At 39.3% G+C, this 22843-nt stretch overlaps 1 protein-coding gene across 6 annotated transcripts in view; it reads left to right on the top strand.

Moving 5' to 3' along the window:
- Positions 1-22843, top strand: part of MYH10 (myosin heavy chain 10) — a 155176-nt gene that overhangs the window by 26144 nt on the left and 106189 nt on the right. For all 6 annotated transcript variants that reach the window (XM_009251285.4, XM_054535393.2, XM_054535397.2 and 3 more), the window contains 2 exons: positions 110-266; positions 16042-16069. In XM_009251285.4, coding sequence (XP_009249560.2) covers positions 110-266; positions 16042-16069 — 185 coding nt within the window. The remainder of the gene's footprint in view (positions 1-109; positions 267-16041; positions 16070-22843) is intronic.

Here is a 22843-nt window from a genome sequence, read left to right as displayed (position 1 = left end):
AGGTAAAGATCTCCTGCTTAAATGACTCTGTGGTTTCTGTCTCCTGATTGGACCCTGACTGATAAATGCAGAGAGTTTTTTTTAATAATCTATTTTATTTTTATTCTAGACTTATTCTGGACTCTTCTGTGTAGTTATAAACCCTTACAAGAATCTTCCAATTTACTCTGAGAATATTATTGAAATGTACAGAGGGAAGAAGCGTCATGAGATGCCTCCACACATCTATGCTATATCTGAATCTGCTTACAGATGCATGCTTCAAGGTAATTGGAAATATTTGAATACTAAATGCTCAGAATTTCTTAAATGTAATTTACTGTTTTTTAATGTCTCAATGTATTCTACAAAAGTTTTTAATTTTATTTTTTAAATTAATAAAAAAGTAATGTTTATTGTAGAAAAATTGAGTTTTTAAGATTAAAACAGATAACATGGCCATTTTCTGTAAGTATGATAAGTATGTTTGTTGCTTTAAAACAATACCTCATAAATTTGTATGTTAAAAAGCATTTAGTTTTCATGTACATTTGATTCCCACCACAAGCCGATCTAACCAAAGCTCATTGTATTAGGTTTTAAAACCAATAGGAAGAATAATAGGAAAGTAGATGCTTCACTGGGGAAAGAAAAATTATAAAATATTATTTGTGATTTAAATGCATGTAAAAGGTGACAATAAAAGTTAAAAAGCATGTGTTAAGTTGGTTGATTTTGATTGTATTCCTTTGGATCAGAATGAATATAAATTTGAGGAGTCGTTCATTTGAACCCTGGCTTTAGACACAGTGATTTAGGGAGGGACATTTTTAAAAGATCGGAATGTAGTGGTTTTGAATGCAATTAATATTATTGCTCTACAAGACTTCATTTAAACATGGGAGTTCCTGGTGCTACGTGAAAACCCAATCTTCTGTAATAACTCTCCCTCTCTCTCCTTTTTAATGTATTTTTGTTACTAAATTCTATAAGTTTTAATAAAAAAACATAAGGTTCTTATAAAATCGTTCCACAGTCTTCAGAAAACAGGCTGTGCTGCACCCACTTTTCCTCAAATTGCAGGTCATGGCAAGTCCTTTTTGGTGATTAGGTCTGAAGGATAGTGTGAAGGAATTTTTTTATTTTTTTATTTTTTTATTTTATTTTATTTTTTTGGGGGGAGATGGAGTTTCACTCTTGTAGCCTAGGCTGGAGTGCAATGGCACGATCTCGGTTCACTGCAACCTCCACCTCCCAGGTTCAAGTGATTCTCCTGCCTCAGCCTCCCAAATAGCTAGGATTACAGGCTTGCGCCACCATGCCCGGCTAATTTTTGTATTTTTAGTAGAGATGGGGTTTCACCATGTTGGCCAGTCTAGCCTCAAATTCCTGACCTCAGGCGATCCACTCACCTCGGCCTCTCAAAGTGCTGGGATTACAGGCATGAGCCACCGCGCCCGGCCAGTGTGAAGGAATTAATAAAGTACAATACCTATGTCCTACTTCTAGTTTTTGTTTGGATACTTATTATATACCAGATCTTCCAGGGCAAACAGGAAGTGCTTCAAGACTAGAATAGTGTCATACATAAGTTGGTAAGGACAGTTTTGTAATTTAAAAATGAGCTTAGGCTTTTAAAGAAAGATTAAATTTAATAATCTTTTTTTTGGAGTTCAATACAATTTCTTAGTATTCTTAGGGAATACTAAGAAATGGCTAGGACTGTGAAAAAGTTGCTGTTAGAGATGGAGAATGAAGAATCATCCACTCTTTTTGTTTTTGGTTCTGTCTCTGTTAAGAAGAATGATCTTTAGATGCAGAAGAGTGTTTGTATTAGTGAGCAAACTGTGCCATATGTGGGAGAAGAAATTGAAGAAAGCGCCCTCCTTTTCGGATTAAGCCCATATCGTTCCTCATTTAAACAGATCCATCTTACAGTTGAGATTGTTGACCCTGTGGTCTTTGATGTACTCTATAGAAGGAGAGTTTCCAGAAAGCTAGGGACAGCCTCATATGTATCATTCTAATTTTTAAAAAGGAGAACCTTTAAACCAATCCTTGAGCTTAAAATATGTTAAGAGAACAGTCTGAAAACAATGTGAATATATTGATTAATGACTGATTAATGACTGAGGTTGGCCAGGTCTATCAGGATGTGCACCAAAGGGTGTGTGCCACTTTTTAACATTTTTATCAGCATACTTGAAGAGGTGGGATGCATTCCTATAAAATTTGTCAATGGCATGAAACTGGGAGGGATAATAATACATTTGATGAAAAGAAACAGGATTTAAAAATCTCTTGACAGGTTGAATGAGGAGTTGAATCTAACATAATAGTTAACAGGGATAAACGTTATATCCCATTAGTGGGTTCCCAGACCAGCTGTGTGGATACAGTATGAGGAAGAATTGTTGGCTCTGTGGCTTTGCTGGTGAAAACTCCTCTTTAGTAAACAGAATAAGGAAGATAAGAGACAGATGTGGCTTATCAGCATATCATAGTATTGTTAATATCATGTTTAGTGCTGGAATAAACATTTATTGAAAGTTACTGTGTGCCAAGCACTGGGTAAAGGCTTTGTGTCTGTTATTTAGTGCATGACAAGCTTGTAAAGTAAATAGAATTACTATCCCTATTTTACTAAGGCACAAGAAAGTTAAATAAATAACTTGACCAACAAAGTGTATATAGTGAAAAATACAAGCTAGGATTCAAAACCAGGCAGTGTGACACATTCTTATCCTCAATAATAAACTTCCATGTGAAAGTTAAAAGGAATTAGTTGATAGTTTTGATTACACAAAAATTTAAAAGCTTGATACAGAAAATAAAAACAACCCACTCTAAACAATTTCCCTTTGTATTTGATTTTGTAAGTAGGGGAGCTACCTGCTGATCTACTACACAACATAATTGAGGGGGCATCTGCAGGGCTAGTCAGACATAGCATATGCATATGCATAGCATGTGGAGAATTAGAGCATGTGGCCCCACTGATCTGTCATTTGAGATTCAATTCCCCATCCAAGCTGCCAAGAGCTTTTAAGATTCTGTTTCTTGGCCGGGCGCGGTGGCTCACGCCTGTAATCCCAGCACTTTGGGAGGCTGAGGCCGGCGGATCACGAGGTCGGGAGATCGAGATCATCCTGGCTAACACGGTGAAACCCCATCTGTATTTAAAAAACACAAAAAATTAGCTGGGCGTGGCAGCACGCGCCTGTAGTCCCAGCTACTCGGGAGGCTGAGGCGGGAGAATGCCGTGAACCCGGGAAGCGCAGCTTGCAGTGAGCTGAGATCGCGCTACTGCAGTCCGGCCTGGGCGAAAGAGCCAGACTCCGTCTCAAAAAAAGAGATTGTTTCTTTCATCAAATGTATTTACCATCCTTCCTAGTTTCATATCATGCACAAACTTTTTGGTCACACATCCCACATCTTTAAGTGTATTAATAAAAAATATTCAAAAGTTTTTGCTTTTTATGTGAAAAAGCAGGAAGCTAGCTTAATTTTTTTTAATTGGATTTTAGGGGATACTGTATCAAAATGCAGTTGTGTGCCTGGCACATAGTAGTTGCTTAATAAATATTTGTTGAATGAATGAATGAAAGCAGAGTTCTTAGATGTAAACTTGATTGCAAAAAACCATTTAAATCATTAAAAGCATGGAATGGTAGATTAGACACAATTGGAAACTAAAGCAGATTTGAAGACTAGAATGGAGACCAAAAAGAATCAGATGGTGCTTATGAAAGAAGGAGTAGGAAACATGGAATGTATTTGTAGACTCTCGGGTTCCATGAAAAAGTGGTATTTTTGAAAAAGGTCACCTGAACTAAGGACACACTCAGGTCTTCAGATAAAAATGCTGGGTGATTTATAGTGAAAGGAGACATGCCTCGTCTTGTGTACCTTGGTGGATAGGGCAACATGACGTGCTCTCCATGGAAAGGGAGTCAGTAGCATTGGGCTTCTCATTTGCAATACTGTGTGTTAGGAACTGAATTCAGGAACACTGAGGCCTCTACCTTGCACATAATCATCTGAGGTCACCTAGGAGTACCCACAGTGATGCTCACCACCTTGTGGCTTGTCTTCCTTTGTTCCTGACGCCTCAGCAGCCCAGTTCCACCCCAGCTAGCTTCCATTCAGCAGCAGGCAACCAACACTGCTACCAACCCCTGTTGACCTGGATAGATGGAAAGGAAAGTTTTGCTTGCTGTATCAATATCTGCAGGGCCACTTTTTTAGGCCACAGTGAAAATTTAAGACCTGAGAGTCCACCATCTTCATGGAATCCTGGAATGAAATTCGCTGTGTTTCCAGTCATGTTTTCATTTCCATAATATTCCCTTTTCATTTTTGCCTTAGGTAACTCCCACTCTCTGATGTGCAGACTTTCTCTATGTTTAGTATCTTCAGTGAATATTTTCTTTTCCTTCAAGCTTTAACCGAGACTTGGCTTTCCCCCACATATGGGGTATGAGTCCATTTAGTGAAGAGTGCTCCATCACTCAAATACTATGCACTGGGAGATAGGGTTAGTGTCCTTACTAACACTGTGTCTGTGTGTCTGCTAAACCATTACTCCTTTACTGCCTTGGAAAAGCCGCACCTCCGTCACCACTCATTACTTTCAGCAGCTTTCTTCTTGGTTCCTCTCCTCACTCCATGATGGGCCCCAGCACGTTGTTTCCTCTCTGCCTCAAGCCTTGCCATTGCCCTGTGTTACTTCATAGTTTTTAATGAACAGTCAAGTCCCTTGATCGTAAGGTCCTTCATATGAATTCCTCCGTCTCTCACTTATGCCACCAACATCTATGGTGATGCTCTAGACTTTGCCATCTTTTAGAATTAACTGATTTTTCAGATAATGTTTCAGAAGTTCTATTGCAGCAAGCATCCTTCTATATTGGTAGTCCAATCAAGAAGTCTCCTAAATGTGTTCTTTGACTTCATGTGGATCCCCAGCCCATTACTTGTTCTACTTTCCCCCCATATGTTAACAACACCCTTCATTTTCTTCCTTGTGTAATTAGATGTCATGGCCATCTTCTACCCATTTCCTAAACCCCTCCCTTGTCCCATCGTTCATTGGTTATTCTTGTTTGGTAAAACTCACGCTGGATGAATCAAGATATTTGTCCCTTTTAATGCTGTTACTTGGGTTGCTGATGCTTCTGGAGTTACGCTCACACAATGGAACAGGTGAATACCACGTAATTTCCTGACCGTGAGCCCTGATTCTACACTCAACTCTTGCTAATCCTACCTTGGTCTTCCCACTCTCCGTAATGACTATTTCAAACCTCTGCAGGCTCCAGATCTCTGGGTCCCTCCTTGCCCCTCTACTCCCTGGCTGATGGCTTGTTTCCCATTCCACAGAGGCAGTGAAGCAACTGCCCCAGCTTGATGAACAGATCATTCTCTCTTGTGTCTACTCCTGTCAAAGGCTGGTCTTACCTAGTCCTTCACCTCTGATGCTGATCACATCCTCTTAACCTTAAGAATCTCATGGTGTTGATTATTCTGGGTTGTGACTGTATCTTCTGCTCCTCTTTTTATAGGCTCCTAACATTAGCATTAAATTTTCCCTATTAGCTAAAATTTTACCCGTTACTTTAAATAAGAAAGTTAGTTCTTTCCACCTTCCTTTTACAGCCAGATTTTTCAAACCAGTGTTGCAGATGGGTCGGCAGATATGGTTGCTGGCAGGAGCTTGTGAAAATGAAGCAGGGTTTCAGCTGAGAGTGGGGAGGAGGGAGGAGAGATTGGAGGTTTAAGATAGAAATAGTGTGATGTAGTCATCTAGGAGGGACAGATAATACTTACATATACATCACTGACATCAAATATTTAAAACAGTTGCTATTGGAAATGTAAGGAGAATGTGAACCACAGTTATAGAGGGAGTTTTAATATGCTTCTCTCAGAATTTGACATATTAAGTAGGGAAAAAAGAATTTTAAAGAATGTGATTTAATACAACTTAGCAAGCTTATATTGAAAAATGTATGCAAGCAGAAAGCACGTTTACAAACGTGGTGTCAATTCCATACAGCAGGCCACCAATAAAAATCTCAGTTCCTAAAAGAAGAAATCACAGGCTACATTCTCTGACCCACAGTGCAATAAGACAAGATATTAGCAATAAAAAGATTTCCAAATGGGTTAGTGTTTGTGGGAGTATGTTTAATGAGTATGAATGTTTTGTTATTAATCACTCATCTATATGGCTTTTGGTAAAAGAGGAAATCAAAACTTACAGATTCTTTAAAAATCACTACAACAGGCTGGGCACCATGGCTCATGCCTGTAATCTCAGGACTTTGGGAGGCCAAAGCAGGCAGATCACTTGAGCTCAGGAGTTCAAGACCAGCCTGGGCAACATGGTGAAACCCCAGCTCTACAAAAAATAAAAAAATTAGCCAGATGTGGTGGCATACTCCTATAGTCCTGGCTACTCAGGAGGCTGAGGTGGGAAGATTGCTTGACCCTGGGAGGTGGAGCTTGCAGTGAACTGAAATCATGCCACTGCACTCCAGCCTGGGCAACAGAGCCAGACCCTGTCTCAAAAAAAAAAAAAAAATTACAAAATGCTACATATAAAAATTTTGTGAGTTATGGCAAAAGCCACTTTTAAGAAACAGTTCATCTAAACATTTTCATTAGCAAGGAAAGATTTATAGACAAAGTAAAGTTTTTATTCAGCAAAATAGATAATAGACAATTTTTTGCTAATTTATTGAGCTGTACATTGCTTTTTTTCTGTGTGTCATTTCATAATAAAAAAGGTACTTAAAAGTACAACAATGAAATGAACCAAAACAAGAGGGAAAATGTAGGAAGAGATAAGTGAATTGGAACAAAGAACATTTTCTCCTAGAACTGGTAAGTACAACTAAGAGCTGGTCCCACGAAAAGACAGACTAGACAGATGTTTGGCAAGTGTGATCAAGAAGACAGAACTACCAGAAATGACAAAGAGTATATAGAACACCATAAGCAAAGACAAAATTGACTCAAAATAAGGTGGAAAACTTAACCAGAACATTGTCCATGGGAGAAATAGAAGAGATTGTTGATCTATCTTTATGTCTTCAAGACACAAGGCCCAAACAATTTTAGTGGTCAGGTCTGTCAAATCTTAAGGACTAGGGTGGCACGCGCCTGTAGTCCCAGCTACTCCGGAGGCTGAGGCAGGAGAATGGCGTGAACCCAGGAGGCAGAGCTTGCAGTGAGCTGAGATTGCACCACTGCACTCCAGCCTGGGTGACAGAGCGAGACTCCGTCTCAAAAAAAAAGACAAATCTTAAGTACTAGGTACTTCCTATGTAGTCTAAATGGGTTAGACTATTAAACAATGCAGAGTAGGCTAGGCACAGTGGGTCACGCCTGTAATCTCAGCACTTTGGGAGGCCGAGGTGGGTGGATCATGAGGTCATGAGTTCGAGACCAGCCTGGCCCACATAGTGAAACCCCATCTCTACCAAAAATACACAAAAAAATTAGCCGGGCCTGGTGGCGGGCACCTGTAATCCCAGCTACTTGGGAGGCTGAGACAAGGAGAATCCCTTGAACCTGGGAGGCGGAGGTTGCAGTGAGCTGAGATTGCACCATTGCACTCTAGCCCGGGCAACAGTGAGAGACTCCATCTCAAAAAAAAAAAAAGAAAAGAGTAACCTATATAGCATCAAGATCAGAATTTGTCAAAGAAATTTGAATACTTAAATTATGTTTTACTTTTTAATTAAGGCAACATATAAAGATAGTTTTAAAAAACACAAATACACAGTAGAGTAAGACATAAAACTGGAGATACCCTAACTATTCTGGATTCCGTCTTTAGGAATTTCTTCCTACATATGTACATATATAAATAAGTATATAAGTATATAAATAATTATTAATAAGTAAGAAGTCTATGATACTCTTTTTCTTTCTTTCCTTCTCTTTCTTTCTTTCTTCTTTCTTTTCTTTCTTTCTTGTCTTTCTATCTTTAGACTTCCTATTATGGAAGAAGAGTTTTTATACTCATCTAAACCCTCCCCATATCTTCTGATAGAAGTTCAATCAACATTTTGCATTTTAACATTCAACATTTTAATTATTATCCTATGATTACATTTATATAAGAAAATATAATTTGTTTTCTTTGTGGTTAGTATTTTTCCCATTTTGGGGACTAGGGTAGTTTTGCAATCACCTACATTAATTGGAACTACAAATCCTCTTTCAGTAGACACAAGTACATCAAGTAATTTCTCAGAGTCTTTCCCCCTTGAAGACGCACCTCCCAAAGCCTGTTATCCTCCTCCAGTTCATGCTTGTTTCTTTAGACTTGCCTTTGCCCTTATATAATCTAGAAATTCCTTTTGCTTCTTTCCTTGGTTGTATTAATTTATGGATCTCATATGCTGTTAAAATTTTTGGATAGAGGATAACCTCTGGTAGCTTCCTGAGAAACACTGGAAACAACCAATTATTATATCAATAAGTAATTAATTAGAGGATGGCTCATCCATACAGTGAAATGCCAAGCAGCCACCTTGAAAAGATGTTAGACCTACTGAGTGATCCTGTGAGGGTAACAGGTAGACCTACTCCCCCTCCCTCCTACTCCCCCTCCCTTTTAAGAATAAGCATTTTAAGAATAAGGTTGCTACACATCAAAATGTGAACCTTGAGAAAGCAAGTTGAAGGACTTTGAAACTGGATACAAGTTTCCTACATTAGGAGAAATAAAAGCAAGGAAAACAAGTCATTCTCTAAAAGAAACATCAAGGAAGGCTTTAAAAAGTCAGAAAATGGGCCGGGCACAGTGGCTTACACCTGTAATCCCAGCACTTTGGGAGGCCGAGGCCGGTGGATCACCTGAGGTCAGGAGTCGAGACCAGTCTGGCCAACATGGCGAAAACCCCATCTCTACTCAAAATAGAAAAGAATTAGCTGGGCGTGGTAAATCATGCCTGTAATCCCAGCTGCTCGGGAGGCTGAGGCACAAGAATCACTTGAACCTGGGAGGCAGAGATTTCAGTGAGCCAAGATCGCGCCACTGCACTCCAGCTTGGGTAACAGAGTGAGACTCCGTCTCAAAAAAAAAAAGTCAGAAAATATGTAACACCAAATATAGCACTTATAACAATAAACATAAGTACTTTTAACACCCCTGTAACTAAAAGCCTAATACACTCATATGCCATTTACAAGAAAGACATCTCAAAGTAGCAAAATAAAAGTACAAGACTGGGCAGATACCTCAGCCAAATGCATACAAAAAGAAAGCATAGTCTAAAGTCACTTCAGCCTAAAGTAGATCTCAAAGCCAAAACAGGGACAAAGAGCATTATTTTATGTCAGGAAAAGGAACATTTAATAATGATTTATAGTTGTCTTGGATCTTTGTATTGAATCTTCTGATGTAGAGATATAGACAGTAGGAACTATCCCTCCTCACCCACCCTGTGAAGCTGTAAGATACGGTAAAACCCTTGCATTGACACCATTAAACAACTGTTCTTGGGCCAGGCACGGTGGCTCATGCCTGTAATCCCAGCACTTTGGGAGGCCAAGGCGGGCGGATCACCTGAGGTCTGGAGTTCAAGACCAGCCTGACCAATATGGAGAAACCCGTCTCTACTAAAAATACAAAATTAGCCGGGCATGGTGGCGCATGCCTGTAATCCCAGCTACTTGGGAGGCTGAGGCAGGAGAATCGCTTGAACCCAGGAGGCGGAGGTTTTGCGGTGAGCGGAGATCGCGCCATTGCACTGCAGCCTGGGTGAAGAGCGAAACTCTATCTCAAAAAAAAAAAAAAAAAGAGCTGTTCTTATTGGGGAGACAGCATACAAATAAAGACAATATTGAGTAGCATGAGGAAAACGAAAAGAGGGTGAGGGCACACAGACTGAAGGGATTAGGGAGAGTGAAATGGCGATTTCATAAGGCGATTAGTTTAAAAATGTCCAAAAATCATTAGCTTTCTTATGAATCACCCATTATCCTTTACTGTAGCCAAAAATAAATAAACGCTAGGAATAAACTCTAGTGCTGCCATTTCGAGAATGTCCTATAGTCATCCACACTTTAACCTTTTGAGTGTGGCTTCTTTTTTTAGCATAATGCGTTTGAGATTCATTCACCAATAGTTCACTCTTTTTTAGTGCTGAGTAATAGTCCATTATATGCATATTCCATGGTTTATGCACTCACCATGTAAAGAACATTTAGATTGTTTTCAGTTTTTGGCAATTAAGACACTGTACAGTTGGCGCTCTGTATTCGTGGGTCCCACATTTGCAGATTCAACCAACTGTGGATTGGGGAAAATAATGGATGGTTGCACCTGTACTGAAGATGTATAGACAGACTTTTGTTCTTTTCATTATTCCCTAAACAATACACTATAGCAACTATTTACATAGCATTTTCATTGTACTATTATAAGTAATCTAGACAGGACTTAAAGTATTAATATATGGGAGGATGTGTGTAGGGTATATGCAGATACTCTGCCATTTTATATAAGGGACTTGAGTATCCATGGATTTTTTTTATCTGCTGTGGGTTGGGGTTGTCGTGGAACCAGTCCCCCACAGATAACAGGGGTCAACATTTGTATACAGGCTTTTGTGTGAGCATAAGTTTTCATTTCATTTGAGTCAATACCTAGGAGTAAGATCGCTGGGTCATATGGTAGATGTGTGTTTAACTTCATAAGAAATTACCAAACTATTTTCCAAAGTGGCTGTGCCATTTTGCATTTCTGCCAGCAATAGATGAATTCCAGGTGTTCGCCATCCTTGTTAGCCCTTGGTATTGTCCATCTTTATTAAATTGTAGTCTTTCTAATAGACGAGTAGTAGTATCTCACTGTAGTTTTAAGTTGCATTTTCCTAATGCATCTTTTGATGTGCTTATTTTGCATCTGTGTATCTTTGGTGAAATGTCCAAATCTTAACTATCATTTTAAAAAATTTGATAGTTTTCTGATTTTTCAATTTTGAGAGTTCTTTGTCCTTTCTAGATATAAGTCTTTTATTGGATAAGTGATTTGCAATTTTTTTCCTCCCAGTCTGTGACCTATTTTGGTTTAATTTTTGTATATGGTGCAAAGTATGGGTTGAGAGTCATCTTTTTGCTTATGGATATTCAATTGTTCTAGCACTGTTTGTTGAAACAACTATTTCTCAATTGAATTGCCTTTGTACGTTTGTGGAAAATCAACAAAGGTCTATTCCAGGACTCTCTGTTCCTTTGATCTATATGTCTTTCCTTTTGCCAGTATCACACTGGGCTAGTTACAGTAGCTTTATAGTAAACCTTGAAACCAGGTAGTGTGAGTCTTCCACCACTGTTCTTTTTAAAAATTCTTTATTTTAGTTCCTTTGTCTTTCCATAGGTATAAATTTTAGAAATCAGTTTGTCGCTTTTTGCCCAAAAAATCCTGCTAACATTTTGATTGGGTATAGATCAGTTGAGGCCGAATAAACAGCAATATTGAGTCTTCCAATCCATGAACACAGTTTGTCTCTCTATAGGTCTTCTTTGACTTCTTTCATTAGTGTTTTGTAGTTTTCAGCATACAGAGATGTTGCATATACTTTGTTAGATTTATAACCAGGTATATCATATACCCTGGTATAACTAAACATTTAATGTTTTTTAGTTTTAATGGAACTTTTAAAATTTCAATTTCAAATTGTTCATTATTAATATATAGAAATAGGATATTTAAAATATACACTGACTTTTTTTGCAACCTTGCTAAACCCACTTAGTCTGAAAGGGTTTTTTTGTTTGTTTGTTTGTTTTTGTGTATTGTAGATTGTTTGGGATTTTCTGTCTATGTCCTCTGCAAATAGAGATATTGCTATTTCCTCCTTTTCAATCTATGCTTTGGATTTTGTTTTCTTACTTTGTAGCATTGAATAGGAGTGGTGAGAACAAATATCCTTCCCTTGTTCCTGACCTTAGAGGGATAGCATTCAGTTTTTCACTATTAAAGATGATATTAACTGTAGGGTTGTTTGTGACTGCCCTTTATCAGGCTGAAGTTCCCTTGTATTTCTAGTTTACTGAGTTTTTAAAAATCATCAGTGGATATTAAGTTTTGTCAAACGCTTTTTTACATCTATTAAGATGGTCAGAGGGTGTTTCTTCTTTAAGTCTGTTGATGTGATGAATTAGATTATTCACCTTTGGGATGTTGAACTAGCCTTGCACTCCCAGGACAGACACCATTTGTTCTTTCTGTGCATCATCTTTTTTTTTTTTAATATATATTGCTGGATTTGATTTACTAACATTTTGTTAAGAACTTTTGAGCATTTGTTTATGAGTGATATTTATATGTGGTTTTCTTTTATTGCAATGTCTTTTTTTTTTTCTGATTTCATTATCAGGGTAAGGTTTGTCTCTTAGAATGGATTGAGAAATGCTTCTTCCTCTTCAGTTTTCTAAAGAGTTTATATAGAATTGGTGTTATTTATTCCCTACCTGTTTTGTAGAATTTTCTAATAGAGCTATGATTTCTTTGTGAGAAGATTTTTAATTACAGTTTCATTTTCTTTAATAAATAGAAGGCTATGCAGGTTACTATTTCTTCTTGAGTGAGTTTTAGTGGTTGTGTCTTTTAAATAATTTATCCCTGTCATCTTAGTTGTTGAATGTTTTGTCATAAAGTCATTCTTAATATTTTCTTATTATCTTTTTAATATCCGTGGGTTCTTAATGATACTACTTTTTTAAAATTACAGATATTGGCAGTTTGTGTCCTTTTCTCCTTTTTCCTGATTACTTCGGCTAGAGGTTTGTCAATACCATTGATCTTCTCAAAGAAGGAACATTTGGTTTCATTGATTTTTTTTCTTTTTTCTGTTTTCCATTTCATTGATTTCTTTATCAGTTCCTTCTCCTTACTTTGGATTTAATTTGCTCTTTTCTAGTTTTTATTTAGTTAAGAGCCCAGATCATTGATTTGAAAACTTTCTCATGTTTAGAAAATGATTTGATTCAACATGGATTTATTGCATACCTCCTTATGTGATTTTTAGAAGGTGCTTTGGAAAATACTGAGCTATCAAATGAGTCCCTACTGTTTAGAAGACTAGCTGCATTTTTGAAAGTGAGTTTTTTCACCTTGAATATCACCATAAGGCTCTGTTTGGTTATGTGTATAGGGTTGTAGAGTACAAAGATCACTGGAAACTGTCGTAGTGCTGCAGTTGATCCTTGAAGGGTAGAGAGGATTCAGTGAAGCAGAGGTGGGGAGTTGATCACAGAGTTGGAGAGAATCTGGGAGGTTGGCAAGCCTATCCCCTGTGTACTGAGGCCCAAAGTTAATACAAGATCAGACAGACAGATAACAAAAATAGATGGGTCTGGCTAGAAGAGAGTTGGTTTTTTGTTGTTGTTGTTGTTGTTGTTTGATGGGGGTAGGATAGCAAGAAGCGTGGGGGAATGAAGTATGCAGCAGGCTGTAGTGTAGGTCTCAAATTTTAGACAATGATAATAGCATGTACAGACGCAGGAAGAACGCCATTTTGAATGAATTAGGAGGCAATTCGATTTGGGTTAATTTTTGTGTGCTTTGACTTCTTTAATGTGTAAACTACTTTCGAAAAGCCATAAACAACTTGGTATAGTGGAGTTCTATAGAAATTGCTAAGACCAGGAAAATTCGGGGGTCTGAAGATTCATTTTGAGAGTGAATAAGCAAAGACTTGGTAAAATCATGGTTTATAGGTGAAGAACCAGCCAGCAAGGAATAAATGCCTTATTTATAGATACACAGTTTGTGGCAGAGCTAGAACTAGAAAAGATTCCAGGCCCCATTATCTTGCCAGTGCCCACACGGCACCTAGCACTGGGTTTCTCTCAGCAGACCTCTATTAAAGCTAGCTATGGCTCACCAAGGCTGTTAATGCTGAGAATAAAGAAGTAAGACAGTCTCGGATCTCAAGCAATGCATTCTAGTGGGCAGTCAACTGCAGTATTGTTTGTCTGATTCTAAAATACACTTAAGGCAACATTGGCCGGGCGCAGTGGCTCACGCCTGTAATCCCAGCACTTTAGGAGGCTGAGGCGGGTGGATCACGAGGTCAGGAGATCGAGACCATCCTGGCTAACATGGTGAAACCCCGTCTCTACTAAAAATACAAAAAATTAGCCGGACGTGGTGGTGGGTGCCTGTAGTCCCAGCTACTCGGGAGACTGAGGCAGGAGAATGGCGTGAACCCGGGAGGCAGAGCTTGCAGTGAGCTGAGATCGTGCCACTGCACTCCAGCCTGGGCAATAGAGCAAGACTCCATCTCAAAAAAAAAAAAAGAAGGCAACATTGAGAAACCTGAGGGAGAGTGTCTGGGAAGATATTCCTAGAGGAGGTGAAGCTGGATCAAGGCCAAAGGGACACGCAGGCGATATCCCAGTGGTTCTGTGTCTAGGAAGAGTATGTTGGAAGAAAGGATATAGTGTGACCTCTGTGTAAGTAAATGAATAAAGGAGGCAGACATCGACTAGTACTATAAATGTTGGCTGTGGTAGCCAGAAGGAAGAATAACACTGGGTTATGAGCTATTAGAATGAAATTAGGGCCAGGTGCCATGGCTCACACCTGTAATCTCAACACTGTGGGAGGCCGAGGCAGGTGGATCCCTTAAGCCTAGGAGTTCAAGACCAGCCTGAGCAACATGGCAAAACCCTGTCTCTACAAAGATACAAAAATTAGCCGGGCATGGTGGCATCTGCCTGTGGTCCCAGCTACTCAGTAGGCTGAGGTGGGAGGATTACTTGAGCCCAGGAGAGAGGTTGCAGTGAGCTGAGATCACACCACTGCATTCCAGCCTGGGCAACAGAGCGAGACTGTCTGAAAAAAGAAAAAAAAAAGAAATTAGACTTGAGGGGCAGGACAGTACTATGTTCTTTGTAAATCTCAGTTTATACATAGAATATATGAATGGATTTGTTTAATAATATTATGTAAGAAAGAATATGACATAGTGAACGGAGCACTTATTTCTCTTTCATGGAAGTTATTTATGCCCAACTGCTGTGAAATCCTCCTTAGGCACCCGAGGCATCCACCAGAGGAAAAGCAAGCACAGCATAGCAAGCAGCAAAAAAGCTACTTGGGCCAGGCCCTGTGAGCCCAGTTCCTTTCTAGAGAACACACACAGGTGCTAGAGGCAGACAGGCCTGGGTCCTCATCCTGGCAACCTTGCCCCTTCATAGCCTTGTCACTTGGGAGGATTACCTAGCGTCCCTGAGGAACATTTTCTTGTCTGTGAAATAGGGATAATAATACTCATAAGTGATTAGAAATTCTGCATCCTCTACTGGGAATTTTGTCCATGGGCTAGATATGGGTTTGATTTTCACCTTTTTATTTGAAAATTTTAGTTAGATCCTTAAATTATTAATCACTTTAAAATCATGTTAAATTCTTTTGTTATATTTGGTATATAAAACATGTTGACTTGAGACAATATTTATAGATGTTTATCCTCCTTCAACTTTCTTTCCACTCAGTGTTTAATACTTTTTTTCCTCCTTTAAGATGACATTAGCAATGATTGCTCTCTGGTTGTGGGTATTCTTGGAGCTGTTCTGAAAGGCCGTGGTTTCCAAATCTGGCCAGGTGTCAGAATCACCTGGGGAGCTTATTTAAAGAAGGGTTTTTAATCCCCATCTCCCAGAGTTGAATGATTTAGTGAGGTGGAATGCCAGGAAATACATTTTTATAAAACTTCCTGGTTGAATTTGTATGCGGCAGGGTTTGAGAATCAAGGTTAATTAGGCATATAAAGTCATCCAGGCAAACAATGTGTGGAAGAAGCCTGAGTTACTGTTATTTACCCCCAGAGACTCTGGCATAATAATAGGAGATAATGAGGGGGTTTGATTAGATTTAGGACTGTATAATGGGTTTGGAGGCATTAACTTGGCTTGAGAGGAGTAGTTACTAATATTTTATAGGCTATTACTGCAACTTTATTATATCAAATATTTTAAAACCAGGCAAATGGTCACTTTCTTTTTTTTTGTTTGTTTTGTTCTGTTTTATAGATCGTGAGGACCAGTCAATTCTTTGCACGTAAGTAAATGTTGAATGTTCAGATTTGTTTTTGATTTTCTTGGAAAGTGGAGCAATTATTTTTGTCTGGGGGGAGGGGAGAAGTAGAGCAGTAATTTTTAAGAGTTTGATGTAAACCTTGCAGTTATTTTAAGACTAAGATTATGTAAGTTGCTTAAATTTGGTGTTAATGGTTGGTTGTCAGTCTGGGCTTTTCACACATTTTATAAAGCATTTACTGATTATCATGTGCCTACTGTACTGTGTGCTCAGTGTTAAACATTCACAGCAGAATAAAACAATATCCACAACAGGACACAATTAGATTTGCACGTTAGAAAGATTACTTTGGCAGCAGTGTGGAAAACGGAGGAGAGGAAGAGTTGAAACAAGAGGACCAGTTAGGAGGCTATTCAGTTATCTAGGCAAGAGATGGTGAGGACTTCAGGTGTAGAAGTAGTTATGAACCTAGAGAGCAGTGGTTGTGTTTAAGCGGTGTTCAGTTTAGGAGGCAGACTTACCAAGACTTGGTGATTTACATGCATAAGAAAAAAGAGCTAAGAGAGAAGATATTGTTGCTGAAATCTCCTGACATGGGAACATGGGAGGAAGAACAGGTTTGGAGTGGACGATAATGAGTTTGGTTTAGGACACATTGCATTTGAGGTCCCTATGGCTCATGTAAGTGGAGCTGTCATTGGGCTCTTGGATATGTGGGTTTGGAGCTCAGGAGAGTGAGATGTGTGCTAGAAATGCAGATCTGAAGAGTCAGTGGCATGGAAGGTGATGGAAGCCATGCCAATGAATGAGATTACCTTAGAAGAATGTGTTGAGAGAAAGCAGAGTGTGGAATCCTGAGGAAAACCTACACTCAAGGGTCAGGCAGAGGAGGAAGAACCACAAAAAAAGCTAAAATGACCCATCATAGGGTCATGAGGAGGCAAGAAGGTGTGTTGGCACAGCAGTCAAGGGGAGAGAGGCATTTCGGGACAGAGGGAGGGGTCAGCACTTCAGATTGAGTGGATGAGATGAGCAGCAGCGTGCCCATTGGACCCAGCAATAGAGAGTGGAGGGTGCTGGAGTGGATTGGGGATAGTGCAGAGGTAGAAGCCAGGTGGCAGTTGAGGCAAGAAGGGGAGGTGAAAATGTTAAAAATAAAATACAATTTTTAGAAAACTCAAGTATGAACCTACTACTTTCAGATAGTTGGGAAGGTGGAGAGTAGTTGAGTTGTGGTAAGAGATCAATACGATTTTTGTTTTTGGTGTTTTTAGTGTGGGCAAGATTCAATGCTGATGAGAGGAAGATAACATTTTGGGAGTGGCTGGGATGGGTGCAGGAAGGAGAATTGAGAGAGCAAGGAGGGCGATGAGGTGCGGAGCACAGGGGTTGGGTGTCTGGGCACAGTGAGGTCCTAATGGGGGGCACGACTCTTCTCCAGTGACGGGGCCAAGGAGGCAGATGAGTACCAATGCGGGTAAGTAGGGGTGGGGAGCTGTGAATTGAGAAAATTCTAATCTAATGGTTTCTCTTTTCTATGAAGTGGAAGACTTGGTATTTGATAAGAAAGGGGAGGAGTGGCAGGATAGGAGGTTTTAGAAGATGAGAGTTAGTCAGTCGGCTTTGTTATATGAATTTTTTGCTAGCATTGTTTAGCCTTGAGGAGTTATATAAATTAGCTTTTCCTGAACAACAAATTACCCTGAAACTTAGTGGCTCAAATCAGCACGGTTCTACAGGTTTTCCAGCAGTTGGATTGGGCTCAGCTGGGCGGTTCTGTGGATCTGGGCCAGGCTCAGCTTTCTCATTGGAGGCTCACTCCTGCATCTGCAGACAACTGTGGGATGGCTGGCTGACTGTTGGTGGGGGTGCCTTGGTTTCTTCTCCACTTGGCGTCTCTTTCTCCGGCAGTCTACCCTGGCTTTTAACGTGGTAGCAGCATTCAACAGCAGCAAGAGGGCAAGCTCCAGTGTGTAAGCATTGTTGAAGTTTCTGCTTGTGTCACGTTCTGCTGTCCCATTCCCAAGCAAGACATGGCCAAGGCATGGCGTGAGTCAGGTGGGAAACATCATAAAGTGAGGCATGAAACAATTGGAGCCATTACTTTAGTTGATCCACCATGGATGTGTTGGAATACAACCAAAACCAGGTGGAGACTTGTACCTTCTCTTAGATGAAGTGATCTGATGAAGACTTTTGGGAACATCTGAAAGCAGGAAGCACTTAGGGAGGGAATGACTTGCTGTTTGACAGAACGAAAGTTCATGAGTACTTATTTTGTTACCCAAAGTGACCAGTACAGATGCTAGCACTTATAATTAGATGATCAACACCATTTTAGTTTGTACTTTGTCACCAATTAATAGACTTGGATTTATGAGGTAAGTCTTCTAGCACCTGGGTTTATCTCTTCTTGGGTACAAAGTGGCAGTCATCAAGTACCATGTTTGTTTTCTTCCATTCTTTTTTAAATTGCTTTTTCCATTTTATTATGAATATTTTCAGACATAAAGCACCGTTGAAAGAATTTTGCAGTGAACACCCATGTGTCTACCACCTAGATTCTACTGTTAATATTTGACTGTACTTGCTTTGTCCTATCTGTGATCCATCAGTCCTTCTTATACTGTTTATGTTGGGAGGAAAACTTTTCCTCTTGCAACTTGGGTTCAGGGGACCTGCAAGTTAACTGACAATAGACAGATTAACAGAGAAAAGATAAGACTTATTTACACAAGTGTACTCAGTGATGAGTATCTTATGGAATTATAGAAATAAAAGGCGTATATCCTCTCCCTGACAAAAGGGTCCCATGAAGTTTAAGGCTTCAGTGGGAAAGTATGGAGGGTTCTCTTGGTCTGTTTGATGCTAATGAACAGCTGGGTTCACACTGTTCAGTGCTAAAGGGCATGCTTTTGTCAATCTGGGAACCTCCCTGGGAGGGGTCAGTGGCAGCTGCATATACTGGGGGTTCTGCTAAAGTTTAGATGATGTTTCCTTATGTGGCTGCTGAGATGTTTTCAGTTTAAAGTGATTTTCATACCACTTTAGTGGGCCATTAATCCCTTCATTTGATGCATTTCAAGTTCAATTGTAGATAGACATCAGTACACTAAGCACTTAAGCATATAGTGTTAACTGAAGCCCAGTATTTTCATCTTTTTCTTTTGAAGCAAAATGTACTTAGAATTAAATGCACAAAGCTTAAGTATTCATTTCCTGAGTCCTTGTATAACCTGAACTCTTATCCAGATGTAAACAATAATACCATCACCCCAGAAAGTTCCTTCTCCTGTCCCCTCTGTACATACCTACCTCCACCTCTCTCAACCTCATTATAGTTTAAAAGTTTTTAGATACCACTGATATTTAGTAACAGCTTTTCATGATCATATCTATTATAAAGTTACATTGTGACCTGAAAAATATGAAAAAGTGAAAAAATGTATCTTAGATTTAATAAAATATGATATGTTCCATGGTGCCTTTGAGGATCTACCAAATGCAGTACCCCAAGTGCGTGTGACTGGGGTCTTCGTAAACTTAGTCCACCACCAAGCTAATTAAGCTTTCTGCATAAGATAACTATTTTGGGGCAATCACTCTGTGATTTCCCCCCATGCTCATGTTAAATAAATTTGTATGCCTTTTCTCTTCTTAAAAAACTGTTTAGTCAACTTCACAAACGTTTCATATGTAGCGCTATATATACATATAGTACGACCAAAAGAAAATACAGGCCAGGCATGGTGGCTCACGCCTGTAATCTCAGCACTTTGGGAGGCCAAGGTGGGCAGATCACCTGAGGCTGGGAGTTCTCAACCAGCCTGACCAACATAGAGAAACCCCGTCTCTACTAAAAATACAAAATTGACCGGGCATGGTGGCACATGCCTGTAATCTCAGCTACTTGGGAGGCTGAGGCAGGAGAATCGCTTGAACCCGGGAGGCGGAGGTTGTGGTGAGCTGAGTGCGCCATTGCACTTCAGCCTGGGCAATAAGAGTAAAACTCCATCTCCAAATAAATAAATAAATAAAAAATAAATACAACTAGATGCAACATGGTTTTATTATTATTTCTTAATCGGTATTAAGTAGTTTGATAGCATCTCCTTAAGCTTTTGAGAAAGAAAGCCTTTTTATGTGAGGAATGCAAGTCCCTTTAAATTATCAGGCCCAGAGAGGCATTGGAAGGAAACAACAGTTTCACTCCCTCCTTGAACTAGATAATTACCTCTTAAAGCCACCTGTTAAGTGTGCTCCAGACTGATGCCAAGTAGCCAAAAAATGCCATACACTAGACACTATAACTCACCCCTTATGGTTTAACAATGTGTATCCAATCACAAATCAATGTTATCTCTGTAAACCAGTGAGAATTCCTGTCACACAGCTTTGTATCAGCCCACTCTTTGTTCCCTCCTTCCTTTAAAAACTGCTTGTAACAAAGGCCCAAGGCAAGTTGAAGTGTGTCCTGGGCAGCTGGCTTCAACCTTGACCCAAATACACTTTCTATATTAATTTTGCCTCAGCATCTTCGTTTAGGTCAGCATTTCACTTTTTCAGTCATTTATTCTGTAATTTGCTTTTCCCCCAAAAGGATAAACTTCTTAATTTACACTCTGGCCTTATCTGCCCATAGTTCCCCAGGTAACCTTTTGTTTCTACAAACTCAGGCCAGGCCTTGTGAGTTCCCACTCGCAAGCCTCCTGTTTAATGCTTATTTATCTGAGTATCCTAGTATTCTCGTGTGTGGTGAAGACCCTCAGGCTGCATGCACCCTCTCTTAGGAGTCAGTGGTCTTTCACACTTGCACCCCCATAGAACTGGAGGTGAAATCCTGCTACAGTGTAATCCTCATGTTGATTTTCCTTCTCATCAGAATTAAAATTCACAAAGCCGTCACCCTTGATGAGGAAATTACTCTGTTCTCTTAAACTCCCCTTTTAAAGAATACTCTGTTTAAATTTTATGACTCTAACTGCTTTAGGCAAGTTGGTTTACTCCTTTTGAGTAAATTTGGGTATAATGTAAAAATTATAAAATAATGGTTGCCTCACAATGGCCTATTAAGATGTGACAATCAGTGTTTTTTAAAGGAATCTTATCTATTATATACAAATATTGCATTGAGTAATGATGGCCAAGCCAGCCAGCCAGGACTGAGAACAGTTGATTCCTGCTAGGAATAACATACCTTAAAAGTTTTAAGGCAACTAAATTGATAGAATTGATTAAACAGCGAAGGCAACAGTGTAATGTAGTTGAAAAAACATTGTGTGGTCAGATAGAACTCTGGTGTTCTTTCTTCTCCCAGCTCTGCCATGAACTATGTGATTCTGGATCAGATTGTCAGCCTCTCTAAACCCTATTTCTGTATGAGAATAACTATTTAGGGGGCAATCACTCTGTGATTCTCCCCACACTCATGTTAAATGAATTTGTGTGCCTTTCCTCTTGTTAAAAAAAAAAAAGGGGGGGAATTATTTAGTTAACTATTTAGTCAGTTTGCTTTTCTAATGACTCTATTTTAGATGTCCTCAAGTCCTAAAACTTTGGGAATTATTAGATGGCTATAGCTGTGTGTCTCACTTTCGATGATATCTACGTTATGGAAGAAAAAGAGGTATCAAATCAACTTGTAAATAGAACTTAAAATGTTCTAGGCAAATATGCAAGGAAAGTGAACATATCTTTGGAAGTGTTCTCTCCGTTAGTCTTTGCAATACCTCTGTTATGTCCATTTACTGTCACATTATCCAAGACCTGATGAGCTAGTGCCAGTGCGATAGGGGAGACTTGAGCCCAAGCCTATCTTAATCACAAAATCTCTGCTCTTCCCAGTAAGCTGCTTTCTAAAGAGAGTTTGGAAACTGTAGGAAGTCATCTACTAATGTTACATGTTTGTATAGTTATCGATAATATAGGGGGTAATATGTGTCTGGTGTTTTTCAAATTGGGGTTATCTAAAACAACTTCAAGCAGAGGGTGATTTTTGAAGCTAGGCTGAATTCAATGTTACAAATATCCAGACAAAATAAAATACCAATATTTTTACCAATAAAGATCTGAAAAAGGGGTTTCTCATTGGGGAAATCCCCATGGTCCGGAAGGGATTCAGAGGTCTCAGAATTGGTCACGTATTAATGATCTGCGTCACTGCTTCTTTAGGCTGTTTTTTTTTATGTTTTTGTTTTGGATTGCACATCCCTTTGAGAAGCCAAAGCTGTAGACCTATTGAGGAAACGCAAACATGTTCATGTTTAGAAACACCTGATCTTTTGTGTCCGAATGTGCTTCAGCAGATACAGGACACCCCCAGCTAGAAGCCTCCTTGCTTTGTTCTTGTTAGCTTTGTACTTCTACCACTCTCTTTGAAGGATTTCTTCTCCAAAAGAGCACGATGCTGGGACTGCAGCCTTTCCCCTTAACCATAGTCCTGTCTTAGACCAGCATTGAAACAACCAGCCACTTAAAGTGTAAGACTGCTTCACCGTTAACATCTCATTTTGTTGATGGAAATGAGGTCAGATTCCCTTTGTCCTCACTCTTTGAGGTCTTGGCCTGTTGTTCACTTTTCTGAGGAGTCTCCTAATTTTCTTAGAAGTCTGCTGAGCTTTCTTTTTGGCTCTTTTCCCTCTGCTTTTGTTCAAGCTGCTTTTAGTTACCTCCTCTGTTTCCATCTGGGACAGATGTGCCATTTCTCATTGTTTCATTTTGTTTTTTCTATTTTTCCAAGATTTATAGTCCTTTGATCCTGCCACCTCCTTCATTAAAATCAGATTTTAAAAATTT

Source organism: Pongo abelii, chromosome 19 (assembly GCF_028885655.2).
Source record: "Pongo abelii isolate AG06213 chromosome 19, NHGRI_mPonAbe1-v2.0_pri, whole genome shotgun sequence".
NCBI classification, from domain to species: Eukaryota; Metazoa; Chordata; class Mammalia; order Primates; family Hominidae; genus Pongo; species Pongo abelii.
This window is presented reverse-complemented; position numbering and strand designations above follow the sequence as displayed.